The following is a 13716-nucleotide window of genomic DNA, read 5'->3' as shown; positions in this document are numbered from 1 at the left end:
TTTCCAGAATGAAGCTTAAAATCAATTGTCCAGGGAGAAAGCTTTATGTATCTGTGACTGAATTTGAAAAAGGCTGCCCCACCCATCCCATTCCTGATGACTTTCCAGACAACCCATGTAACCAGAAACTTGAAATGTAAATACAATGGTAAAACCAGCAACCAGAAACTTGAAATGTAAATACAATGGTAAAACCAGCATTAAGAAGGCTGGGAAATCATCTTGTACAAGCAAAGTAGAAGTTTACATAAATTACTTAGCCCAAATTCACCAAAATTAATCACCACTCAGGGGTCTCTCAGAGGCCTGATGAGCTGAAAAGCAATTATTGTATTTCCAGAACAAAGAACCTTCAACACTGGCTAAAATTTCAGCACCAGGTCTGCTTCCTTAGCCTTTAATGGAGTACCCTAGACAGTCTTCATCTCTGGGCACCATCTCTGTTTTCAGACTGCTGCCTTCCTCACAACTCTGTCAAGGAAGTAAATTCCCTGAATTCTTTTCTGATCAGGATCAGCTCTGACCTCCGTATGACTTGGTACACACTCTGTTTTTACCTGGCTTTCACATGAATTTCATAGCTTGCTTCCTTGCTCTATGACCCACAGAAGCTCTGGAAGAATTTAAACAAAATCCCTCCAACTATTTTAGCATTAAAGCAGGAGGCAAAGATTAGTTAGCAACACAAATGTTACTCCAGCAAATCCACTGGTTTTGAACTGAATGGGCCTGAGCTTGCAATGCCAGCTATTTAAATTTAGTCTGCATATTTGTCAGAATTAAGTCACATTAAAACAGAGGGCTCTGTGTGCTTTGTAGCTCATAGCAGACGGGTTGAGCTGGGTCTTTTTCTTAAAAAGCATCAAACCTCCAGCCCTAAAACAAAACAAAGTCACCAAAATATGATCTATATTTAGTCAACATGAGCATTATTTATTATCACAGCACTGCTCTACACCTTCATATTGCACCTATCAACTTCCTCAGATTTTCACTGTTTGCTTTCACCTCTCCATGCCAGTTTGAATATTAAGAAGCAATCACATGATCTAATCTCTTGAAGTCAAATGGTAGACAAAAATTCATAATTAATTTTACATAAGTTTTCAAGCTGACTCATTTTCCAATTTAATACCTTTTTTTTTTAGTGGAGCATATCTTGCAGAAGGTTGGGTCACCTCTGCCGCAAAACAAAGCTTTTAATATCCAAGAAATGTACATGGGAAGTTTAGGCATTACTCAGATGGATGGTTACTTAAAACCACAGGAAGGGCATGAAAAAGTTTGTACTCTAATTTACACACTTGCTAGGAAGATTTATGAGGTTTGCAATTTAACAGTTTTCCACAGTTCAGAGTCAAGAGAATCAAATGGGCTTTCAGATCTACTTCTGATGCAAAGCAGAAGCATTTAATATGCAATTTTTGTGGGACACGCCATTAAGAATTTTAAGGAATTCTGTTTTAATGTCTTCCAGCACACACTTGAAGACAGCAAGGCCCTCAAAGCTACACAGCCATAATTAGTTCATACACAGCCATAATGAATCACTTGTAGTTCTCCTTATGACTGTGCCTCCTTCCTATCTCCATTTCCCCATGCTAAGCGACCACCAGCCATCCAGGAACTCCTTTCCCTTTCTAAGATCAAACTACTTTCTTGCAAGTGCCTTCAAGAAAACAATTTCTACTGGGAATCAGAACTGAGGACAACACCGGTTGGAAGATGCACTGTAGGAACACAACTACACCTTTTTTCCTGTGAAGGTGCAACACACTCACATACATCACATCCCTCACATTCCCAAAGATCTCATGCAAGGAATCAGGCACATTGAACCTGTGCAGAATGATTTACCCACAAGAAATGACCACAAGAAAAATCAAAGCCTAAATGACCACAAGAAAAATCAAAGCTATTTCATCAACACGGGCTCCAAGTTTGCTAAGATGCACAACTGTGAATTTTAGTTTACAGATCCTTAAATCAAAGTGCGTCCTTTCCTTTACACTTCTGGGCATCTGAAAGGTTTTTGAAAGTTTCCCTTAAGAAGGAAAACAGCTATGCAGCTTTCATGTGAACACATCAAGGGTCAATACAGGTTTCTAATCATCCACACCCCCTGCCATGGCTACTCCTGCTTCTGTCCTGCACTGAGAGCTTCAGCAGGAACAGGCAGCAAATGGGAGATGTTCAAAAGACATCAAGTCTGCCCTAATTCACACAAGGAGAAAGTGAAACAGGAAAAATAAGGAATGTCTCAATACTTGACATGGTCCATGCAGAAGTATAATTATTTTCCAGCTATCTGAATGCAAAACAGCCCTTTGCAAGGTCAGTATGGAGTTAAAGAATGCATCTGAAGTCAGTGTTAGGTCTAACAAAATATTTTAGCCTATGGCATTATCTGCTCCTTTAATACTAACTAAAGCAACAGTCACACCAGAAAATAATTAAAACAGATAACTATACTATAACTGAAAAAACTTAAGACTATCTATTACTCTTGAAAGACACCAGTGTTCTCTGATCTCTCCTTCCCTGCACCCTTTGCTACCAGCTAAACCTCTGAACTACTTCCTCACTAAATAACTGCATTTACACTGAGGAGCAACTCAGAACTCAACTTCCACCCCCAATGATGTAAACAGCTGGTAACTGTTCAGCTGGCACAACAAATCTTCTCTTTGTACCCCATAATCACATGCAGAAAATCTACACCACTCACTTTAGAGTCCAAAATGAATGAAAGAACTAAGACTAAAACTGATGGGAGCTCATGATGTTCACACGACTCACTGTGACAATCTTCAGTATCTTTGTTTTGTGCTCATTTCTGCATAAAGACTATAAAAGGCTGTTATTTAAAACATATTGGAGGGGCAGGTACAGAAGACATGTTCAGTCTTAGGACACAAACAGATGTGGCAAAACAAGACTCAATACACAGAACTAACCTAAAGACAATGTTAGCAGGAAGGACTCAAAAGCCAAATCATGTGCTTATGCAGGGTCTTGGGCAAATAAAGTTGTTCCTGGGTATTGTTTCAACAGCTGTATTTTGTTATGGTCACTGTAACATCAAGAGTGACAGATCCAGCAAGCTGGCAAACACCACAGCTCCAAAGGGTAAGAACTGTCAGCACACCCTAAAAAATTGCTCCAAACTATGGCTAAGAAAATGTTAGTGGGCAAATATTGCCCAGTGGCCAGATAAAGCTCTTCTTGCTAGGTGTTTACATAAGATGCAAATAATAGGAAACTAGACAGTCTTTCCATCTTTAACCAAAACCTTTCAGAAGAAGTAGCTAGAAATACCATCTTTCCTTATTGATGCTTTTCTCTGAATTTGTTCAAGCAAGTATTTAGTCTCAAGATGAAACACTGAAACTGCAGCTGCTTCTTTCACAGCATGGGAACTAACCCACCAGACAGAAAAGAACATCAGGGTGCAAGTCCCATCCATTAATAACACTGCAGCAGTTGAGGAAGTCCCTTAAGCCTCTTAACATGACCTTGGGGAAGGGAGCACTGGTCCACATTTGCTGTGGGAATATCAAGATGATACTCAGAAGGAAGCACCCAAAAAGTAAACAGAGCCTTACAGAAACAACAACAAAAACAAAACAGTGGCAGTTTTGACCTTAAAGAAGCATTAAGGGACACTCTGGGTTGCACAAGCAAACAGCATATGATGATTAATAACCTGAAGCATATTAATGCTGATCTTGTTGCTGGATGATAAATCAAGAGCAAAGAAGTCAGTTTCCCTTCATAAATGAGACTTCAGTCTTTAGCTAGCAAGTTGCTCAATTAAGAGCATTCCATAACCCACCACAAACATCCCAAATAAAGCATGAAAGCTGATTTAGTGCAGCTTTTGGACCTAACAGTCTAACTAATCAACAGATCATTTGGTCTGCAAAACACTCCTGCATCCCTTACAAAATGCAGAAGGTACACAGCAGATAGCAAAATTCCAGCTCCAGCTTAACAGCCAGTCTCTGGGGCTAAAATTACAATTTTCCAGTAACTTTAACAACTACTCCTCCTAATTTGCCTCTAACAAACACTAAACATTGATGCAGCTGGGTATGGATACAACTGAATAAGATCAGCAGGTCACTCACACTGTGGCCTTTCACTGGAGCAGCACTTCCCTCCCACTCAGCATTTAAAGACAGTGTGTGTCAGAGAAGTGAAAGCAATATTCCAATACAACACTTGCCACACATTATTCTGATTGCCTCCCTCCCTCCATATTTTGTAGGAAAGGGGAAGTAAAATATTTAAGAATAAGGTTTTTTTTTTCCAGATAACTCAGGAGAATATGTAACAAGAGTAACAGAAAACTAATGTTTAAAAAGATACTATTTTCTCATTGTTTAGTTTAAAGTCCCATTCATGCACAATCCTGGGCCCATACAGTAACTTTCTTCACTTTTCCTACACAAGAGCCCTCAAACACATTTGCCAGCACACTTTGAATCCTCCCTTTCTGCCATGTTGCCCAAAATGTTGTGTATGAGTGATGCACATCTTGAAAGAAAGAAATCCAAGTTGAATCTGGAAGTGAACCTGGCAGAGGATGCAAAAGAAGGGCTTCTCCACATACACTACCCAGAAAAAGAAAGCCAAAGAAGGTGTTACCCCCTGAAAAATAATGCTGGAAAAGTGGTAACAGCTGATGAGAAGGGTGAGGTACTCAACAACTCTTTTGCCTCCATCTCCAATGACAACCTCTCTTCCTGCGCATCCTGAATGGATGGACAGCAGGATGGGGACTGGAGGAACAAAGCCCCCCACACTCTAAGATTGGGTTCATGGCCACCTCAGGAACCTGAATGGGCACAAGTCTATGGGACCTGATGAGACACATCACAGAGTCCTGAGGGAACTGGCAGATTTAATTGCCAAGCCACTCTCCATGACAGTGGAAGTCAGGTGAAGTGCCAGGTGATTGGAAAAGGGGAAGCATAGTACCCATCTTTAAAAAGGCCAGAAAGGAGAACCCTGGGAGCCACCACCCTGTCAGCCTCACCCCTGTGCCTGGGAAGATCACAGAACAGATCCTCTGAGGAGCTGGGCTAAGGCACGTGGAAGACAGGGAGGTGATTCCACAGCCAGCACGGTCTCACCAAAGCAAAGTCCTGCCTGAGCAACCCAGTGGGGTTCTGAGATGGGGTGGCTGCATCAGGGGACAAGGGAAGAGTTACTCATGCCATTCATCAGAACTTCTGTAAAGCCTTTGACAGGATCCCCCACAACATCCTTCTCTCCAAACTGGAAAGATGGATTTGATGAGTGGACTGTTAGATGGATAAGGAGCTGGTTAGACAGACAAGCCCTGAGGGTAGAGGTGCTGGTGTGGAAGCCACAGGAGCCATGTATGATGAGCATAGCTCTTGGACTCATACAAGTGCACAAAACTCCACCTGCTTTAGGAACCAGCTTTAGGAACCCCAGCCTTAATGTCAATGGAGGCCACAGAGTGTCCTTGACAAGTTACACTAACTGGTTCTCCGTTTTGCTCTACCCTAAAACACACTTCTGACACCTGTAGCTGAAACCTCATTGCTGCTCCTCTCCACAGAAACTTTCACAGTCTGTCAAGAGACGTTTGTGAACCGAAAGATACAAAAATATTGGGTTACCTGGTCTGACACTACTCATGGCTGAGCACAATGGCACAATTTACCCCTTGCCTCCTTACCAGCACATCCCTACTCAGCAGACACATCCCCCTTCCTCCCAGGCAGTGGCTCTGCAGTCCACGACTGTGTGCTTCCCTGTCCCTGGACAACCACACATGAGCTCTGTTTTGGCCAGCAATTAGCACAGCAGCACTCAGCAGATCATCTGACTGAGGCATGACTGCCTCTGTACACTCAGGCTGCATCTTTCTGTCCAGTCCCTTCCACTGAGGATGTATAAGAGTCTGAAAGGTTTGGGTCCCCAATCCCTCCATTGCTTTGAACTGCTTGCAATGACAGGATTGATCAGTTTGAGCATTCAGGAATCCTTAAGTTATGATGACACTCCCAGTTTTCTTGCATCTACCAACTGCAAAGAGATATTACTAAAGAATCTCTGCTCCTGAAGTGTAGTTATTTCACATTTTCAGTTCTGTTGTGCTCACTTGTACAGCAAGAGAGAACAACATCCTCACACAATTACTAAGGGATTCAAATGGGAATTTTATGCATTTCTTTACAGCCATATCCTCTATTTCTCTTTCTTAAAATACAGAACACAACAGCAAAAAGTATTCTTTGCCCCAAACACAGTTACAGAAGAGGTCAGTCACTTTTGACACAAGTATCATCACAGTAGCAAAAGGTTTCAGACTTAACTTTTCACTCCTGCAAGAGTGTCAGTAGCAGGAACATTGTTTTCTAATCAATGTGAATGTTACTGGAACAATTAAAGCTAGACTAAATCCAAATTACACTGGCAGTGCTTCTGCCCCTAAAAAGTCACTTCAGTCATTAAAAGCACTCACTTTGAATTCACAGTTGAGAATTTGTCTTTGGAGAGATTTACAGACATTACTCAGACCATCCTGCTCTCAATTCTTATAGTCACTATAACATCTTATAGTCAAACAAATGTAGCTTTGGGTGTCCCAGAGAAAGCTGCCTGCTGAAACAAATCACCGAGCTGATTTTGTGCTGGCACACAGCACACAGTTACTTTGTCTTACCTTGCATAGCATCACACAGCTTGGGTCAGCCAGACCGTGGCATTACAGAGGTGGTACAATGGAAGGAATGATTTATCTTTCTCATAATTCTGCAGTAAAATAGCTCCAGTGTGCTGAGCCCACATCACACCACAACAAAGCCCCTTCAAGGTATCTTGCACTTCAGTAACAAACTTTTGAGCTCAGAGAACACAAAGCAAGGAAGTGATTTGCTATCAGTGTGTTCAGCTGAGCCTCTCTATCTGATTCCAAGTAAACACAGCACACAGACCCCTCAGCACATGGTCCTTCTGTTGGCAGAGCACACAGCAGGATACCTCAGTCTCTGTCACAGCCTTACACTTGCTACAATTAACATACAAGCAGCACCCTCACTAAGTATTTACTCAACTGGAACAGCCTATAATTGGTGACTCAATTTCTGCTCCTAGGAACTCCTATAGAAGTGTCTGCTCCTAGAAGAAAAACCCTGTGTTTTGGTCTCACTTTCACAAATGAAATCCAATGACTAATATCTCAGGCTTCTCCCTGCAGCATTCACTAGTTCCTTGCACAAGCCTGAGAAAGAATAAAGCCAAAAATTCAGCAAGGAGAAAGCCACACTTGATCTCATTGTTTCCTGTTCATACAGAGCAGCGTTCATGTTTATGTTTACTAACACGGAGCAGACCCACATTTCAGAGTAAGCACTTGCTTGCAAATTACAGTCAGGTGGGGCCAACAGCCACCTCCATTTCCCTCCCTTTGCCCCCAAGTGGATGTCTTCTAAAACCTGTTTATCATAAGAGCAGTTATGCATCCACTTCATTAACATCTATTGATTTTTTCTTTAGGTACTCTTTATATTCCCACCATAGCTCAAGTAAAACAGATTGTGTGGCTAACTCGTAATAACATCCACTGCACTGAGAGTCAATGAGCCAAAACAACATTCACATCTTACACTATTTCTAAAAAAGAGCAAAATTTTGCAAATTACTCCTGCCTTCACCAGTCCTGCTCCGGCTCCTGTACAATCAAAGTGACCCCATGCAAGAGGGGAAAGGGCACAAAGTCGGTTTGATAGGGATTGCTCAATGCTCAGGCAGAACCTAGTCTTCCTCACTTAAAATTAAAGCTCTCCAAAATGAAAACATGGGACAAATGCCCAGTAAGCCAAAAGCCAACTATCAGCAAACAGGAAAAACAGAGCTGGGTGAAGGAAGGACGCAACGGGGAGAGAACATTTCAGCACTTTTCAGAATACCCCTCATGTTATATCCTCACACTTGCAAGAGAAGGAGGAGGGGACACCCCAGCTGCTCCAGCCTCACGAGGTGCCCAAGTTTAACACCGATTTTCATGGTGTTATTCCTGCTGCAACTCTCACCTTTAGTCTGATTTTTTGCAGGCACAAAAGTAGTTTTCTGGGAGAGGAAACAGCACCTGCCTCCACTGGGAGAGAGGCACAGACCCCTGCCCCCATGCTGCCTCTGGCCTTCCTACCAGCCTGCGAGAAAGGTGTTTAAACTGTCCCTTGACCCCCCTTCCTTCAGCCTGGGGACTCTATCTCAGGTTCCCCCAGACCTCGGAGAAGCCCCACTGGCCCCTCATGGAGTACCTGTCCCCCCTTTACCGCAGGGAGCAGCCCCTGCACGCCTCAGGGAGCTGCTCTCAGTTCAGGAAACATCTCCCTGCACCCCACAACAGCCCACACCTCAGCGAGCACGCCCCTGTGCACATGCCACGCCTAAAACAGCACATCCCCTTCACCTCAGGGCACCCCACACTTCAGGGGACACCCCTGATTCACCTCAGGACACCCTCCTCCTCCTCCTCAGCCCCTCCGAGCGCCGCACCGAGGCCCCGCCGTACCTGCTGCGAAGGCAGCTCCACATGCAGGGCGCGGGCGGCGGAGCCGGGCGGCAAGGCGGCGGGACCGGCAGCCGAGGTCATCCTCACGCAGGGGCCCCGCTCCGCTCCCCCGAGGCCGCCGGGCGCGCAGGGGTTAATGGCGGCAGCAACGCCAAGCCGGCCGCCCGCTACGGAGCCATATTACCGCAGTGCCGGGGGGTGGGCGGGGCTCCGCCTCCCGCGCGCCCATTGGCCCGCGCCCCGCAGGGGCGGGACCCCGCGCGACCTCTCGAGTTGCCACTGGCTCATCCTGACGCCAATCAACGCCCCGCTGCGCCGGCCCTGTCAAACCGCCGGAACGCGCGCCGGCGCCGATAAGAGCGCCCGCTTCCGGAAGGCGGGACGGCGTCCGATTGCGGGCGATGATTGGAGGAGATGGGGTTTGATTGACAGCACACCCTTCGTCACGTGTGCGGGAGCTGTTGTCATCACGTGGGGGACGGAAAATAGTTCGGCGGAGGGGCCGAGGGGCGGTCGCCATGGCGACCCTGAGGGGCGGCCAGGCCGGGCCGGGCCCCGCGCTGTGCATCGGGAATGGTGTCGCCCTTAGCACCCCGTCCACATCACCCCGACCTGCTCAGCATCATATCCACCTGCCCCATGTGACACCTCCCCAAAACAGGCCCGCCTGCCCTGTGTCACATCCATCTGTGTCACGTCAATGTAAAAGAGGCCTTAGGCTATTGCAGAGGGTCCAAATGTGAAAAATGGATGTATTTTATGATTGGCTTTTCGCAAATATTAAAATGAATATTATATGTGTTTTGTTAGAAAGTAACGCTGTACTATTGCTCCTAAGTGTGTTAAATATAGTTTTAGGTTATAGCATAATGTTAAAATAGAAACTATGCTACATAAGATACTTTATTTTTAAAGAAAGGACTCGCAGCAAGATAGCAGCCACAGGACACCTAAATCTTTCAGAGAGAAAGAATTGATTGCCCTCTTATCAGAAGAAACAAACTTCTTCCTGCCTTGAAGGCGCTGTTAGGATTCAGAGGAAGAAACTGACACTGGCCAGACAGAATCCTGTATTTGAATGGAATTTATGCATCATGTATGAGGTGTATGAATATGCAACAGGCTGTTGTTTTTAAGGGTTAATCCTCTGTTAACGTGTGTCATTTTCGGGCTTATGTTGCCCAGGAAAAGGTACCCTGACATCCATAACACTTTGTCTCTATTCTCTCATATTGTCCTCATTCAAATTGTCTAAATTATTATTACTCTAATTGTATTACTATTTCTATAACCATTTTATTACTATTAAACTTTTAAAATTTTAAAAACAAGTGATAGGCGTTTTTCACACAAAGGAGGGCCATAAGGAGGGTGAAGGGTCTAGACAGACTCATAAGGAGCAACTGAGGTCACTTCTTTTGTTCATCCTGGAGAAGAGAGTGAGCAACAAGAGCAGGCCTCATTGAGGTCTTCAGTGTCCTCAGGAGGAGAAGCAGAGGGGCATGTACCACTGTCTTTACTCTCATGACCAGTGACAGGAGCTGAAGGAGTGGCCTGAAGCTGTGTTGGGAAAGGTTTGAGTTGGATATTAGAAAAAGGTTCTTCATCCAGAGGGTGGCTGAGCACTGGAATGGGCTCCCCAGGAAAGTGTTCACAGCATCAAATCTGACGGAGCTCAAGAAGAATTTGGACAATGCTCTCAGGCACATGGTGGGATTGTTGTGGTGTCCTACACAGGGCCAGGAACTGGAGTTGATGATCCTGATGAGTCTCTTCCAACTCGGCTTATTCTGTGATTCTATGAACCACATTACATCCACTTGCCTTGCATCACACCAGCCTTCTCCATAGCACATCCACCTGCCCCATGTCACCCCAACCTGCCTCATATCATCACCCCAACCTGCCCAACAACAGACCAACCTGCCCCTCATTGTGCCAACCAGCCCCATATCAGACAAACCCTTTATTATGTCCCCATGGGTGTTCCTTCAGTGTGTTATCACAAAAGATGAAGTTCCTGCAGCTGCAGCAAGTACAGTACACACAGCACTCAGGATGGGCAGATGGAGATGCACACAGCGCTCCCACATCCATAACCTCCCTATCCACCCAGCCTGAGTGGTGTGTCTGCTATGCAGAGGGAAGGGATGGTGTCAAGAGGGATCTGGACAGGCTGGAGAAGTGGGTCTGTGTGAGCCTTGTGAAGTTCAACCAGACCGTGTCCAAGATCCTGACAGCAATTGATGAAGGAGACATGGACTCCATGGTTTGCACACATGGAGCCATTTATTGATTCACAAAGCTGAGCTTATAGAGCTTTTCAGCAATTAGTAAAAATAGCACAACTATAACATTTATGTAACTAGGTAACATTGCTTAATTCAGAGCCTCCTACTAACTAGTGCAGGTGTGTGTTATCTCATGGAAGTTCTGCTTACAAAGCACACTGCTAACTTCTGTATTCCTTCTTCAGGGTTCTGCTTTCTGTTGCCAAGGCTTGCAGCATACTAAGGCTAACATACCCACTTCTGTCATGAGCTGGACAGTGCTCCCAGCTTGGCTTTCTAGCTGTATTCCTACAAAGTCCTGCACATGGGTTAGGGCAATTCCAAGCACAAACACAGGCTGGGCAAAGAATGAGCAGGGGAGAAGAATTTTAGAGTATTGATGGGTGAGAAGTTCAGCAGGATTGACCATGTGTGCTGAGAGCCCAGAAGCCCCCATGTGCTGGGCTGATCCCACAGCCAGGGCAGCAGGGGAAGGGGTTCTGCCCCTCTGTCCTGCTCAGGTGAGGTCCCACCTGCAGAGCTGCCTCCAGCTCTGGGGTCCAACATCGGAAGGACGTGGAGATGCTGGAGCAAGTTCAGAGGAGGCCACAAAGATGTTCCAAGGACTAGAGCACCTCTGCTCTGGAGACAGGCTGGTAGAGCTGGGGGTGTCCAGCCTGAAGAAGAGAAGGCTCCAGGGAGAACGTAGAGCCCCTGCCAGTGCCTAAAGGAACTGCAAGAGAGCTGGAGAGGGACTTTGGGCAAGGGCCTGGAATGAAGGCCCTATAATAATCCTGGTGGATCCTTTCCAGCTCAGAATATTCTGTGACTGTGAGTCTGTGACAAGGGAGAATGACCTCACATTAACAGAAAGCAAGGTTAAATTGGGTATTTCAAAGAAATTTTTCCCTGTGAGTGGTGAGGCCCTGGTACAGGTTGCCCAGAGAAGTTGTGGCTGCCCCATCCCTGGGAGTGTTCTAAGCCCTGGATGGGGCTTAGAGCAGGCTGGTATAGAAGAAAGTGTCTTTGCACATGGCAGAGGGCTGGAACAAGATGAGCTTTAAGGTCCATTTCAATCTAAGCCAGTCTGTGGTTCCGTGATCTTCAGTTTTCCTCAGATGAATTCAACAGTCAAAAACATCACCAGATTACCGACTCTGTCTTGTGTTTATGTGTTGTCTAAACTCACACTGGCAGCTCCTCACTTTGATATTATGGAACACCAGAAGGCATTTCTTCTGAACTTTTTTTTTTTTGAAATCAAAGCCAGAAGATAATTAAAATTGCTACTAACAAAATTCCAAAAAGAAATTTTAACAAAATCTGGTAAAGACTCCTGCAGAATTAAGTGTATTTTTGAGAAGTCTCTGGAGAAAGCTGTATGAAGTGCCAGTGAGGAATTGCCAGCAATTACACTGGAATATTTAAATGCCATTTCTGGAAAAACTACTTTATCAGTAGTCTTTTTGCACTGAAGTTGAGATACATGGACGGACTCATATCCTTCAAAATGACAGACAGTCGACTACCTGCAAGTTATTACAAATATTATTTAATAAATTTTATTGCAAATTTTGGCAGGGTAGCACCTTTGGGAAGAATTGACCTTATGGCTAATTCCTACTTCTGCCACAGATCAGGTCAGATATGCTTCTTATTGAGGTATGAGAGCATTGCAAAATCCCTCCAGTGAGACAACATACTTCACTGATGGGTAGAAGCATTCCAAATGCAGAGCAAAATATTTGAAGTTTGTGAACTTTTTACATGGATGAAAGGACAAATTCTGCACTGACTGGGTATTAAATGTATTTTACAGCCATAGATGTGGGGTTAAAAGAGTTTGTTTAGCTTTCCTTTGAGAGGGACCAATCTCAAGCAATAGTGACTAAAACCAGAGACTGGTTTTGTGGGCATTGAACTTTGCACCTGTTTGTGTCCAAGGTATTTCTTAGGATCTGTATTTCTAGTTGCAGCTGAATATGTTTGCACCCTTCACAGAGGTTATTTTGAACTGCTGTGAGACACTTGCAGATCCCTAAGGTGTTCTGGTCATCCCTAGGCAATGTATCAGAAGCTCACAGTGAAAAGCACAGTAAAGGTCAGATCTTTTTAATGTAGAGGGCCTTGGTTTTAAATTAATAGTAATATAAGTCTTTAAGGCAATAAACTCCAAGGGGGATTGTATTACTTTGCAACTGGGCATTGTTGCACTTTACCATCACCCTCAGCTACATAAATATGGGGGTATTAAAACTGATTTAATTAATTTACTGTAAGTTTCCTGAGTGTCCCATTATAGATAAGCCTCACCTCAGACAGACACTTCATTGTGTTTTTGACACACCATCAAGCTGTTTCGGTCACATTATGTGCGCAGAGGACATCCATTTTCAGTAGAAGACATTTTCAAGTCAGCTCATAACCATTAGGTAATTTCCACACAGGACACAGAAGAGGACTCCTGGTGCTTTGGAAGGCAAATGATGCTTAGAATATCTGTTACTCTCCTGGTGCTTAAAAGGGCTATTATTTACATGGAAAAAACTTCCTTCTCAGACTCAAACATGTATTTTAAATATATATTGTGAATGAGATGGGGAAAAGTAGTGAAAGGACTAGAGCACAAGTGTGACAAGGAGCATCTGAGGGAGCTGGGGGCTCAGCCTGGAGAAAAGGAGGCTCAGGTGGGCCTTTCTCTCTCTCTACAATTCCCTGACAGGAGGGTGGAGCCAGGTGGGAGTCAGGTTCTTCTCCCAGGGAACAAGGGACAGGACAAGAGGAAATGGCCTCAAGTCATGTGAGGGGAGGTTTAGGTTAGATATTGGGAAAATTTTTTCATGGAAATGGTCATCCAGCCCTGGAACAGCTTGTCTGGGCAGTGGTAGA

The 13716-nt window shown here is 44.7% G+C and overlaps 1 protein-coding gene across 1 annotated transcript in view; it reads right to left on the bottom strand.

The window, feature by feature from the left end:
* UVRAG (UV radiation resistance associated) overlaps window positions 1-8728 on the bottom strand; it is an 86836-nt gene extending 78108 nt beyond the window's left edge. Inside the window, exon 1 of the mRNA XM_054270197.1 lies at window positions 8558-8728. Within this exon, the coding sequence (XP_054126172.1) occupies window positions 8558-8638 (81 nt within the window). The 5' untranslated portion in view covers window positions 8639-8728. The remainder of the gene's footprint in view (window positions 1-8557) is intronic.
* Window positions 8729-13716: the final 4988 nt, after the last annotated feature.

Source organism: Melozone crissalis, unplaced genomic scaffold (assembly GCF_028551555.1).
Source record: "Melozone crissalis strain CALT ecotype California unplaced genomic scaffold, PUWL_Pcris_2 ptg000009l_1, whole genome shotgun sequence".
Taxonomy (NCBI): Eukaryota; Metazoa; Chordata; class Aves; order Passeriformes; family Passerellidae; genus Melozone; species Melozone crissalis.
Note: the sequence above shows the minus strand (reverse complement) of the source record. Positions and strands in the feature narration are given on the sequence as shown.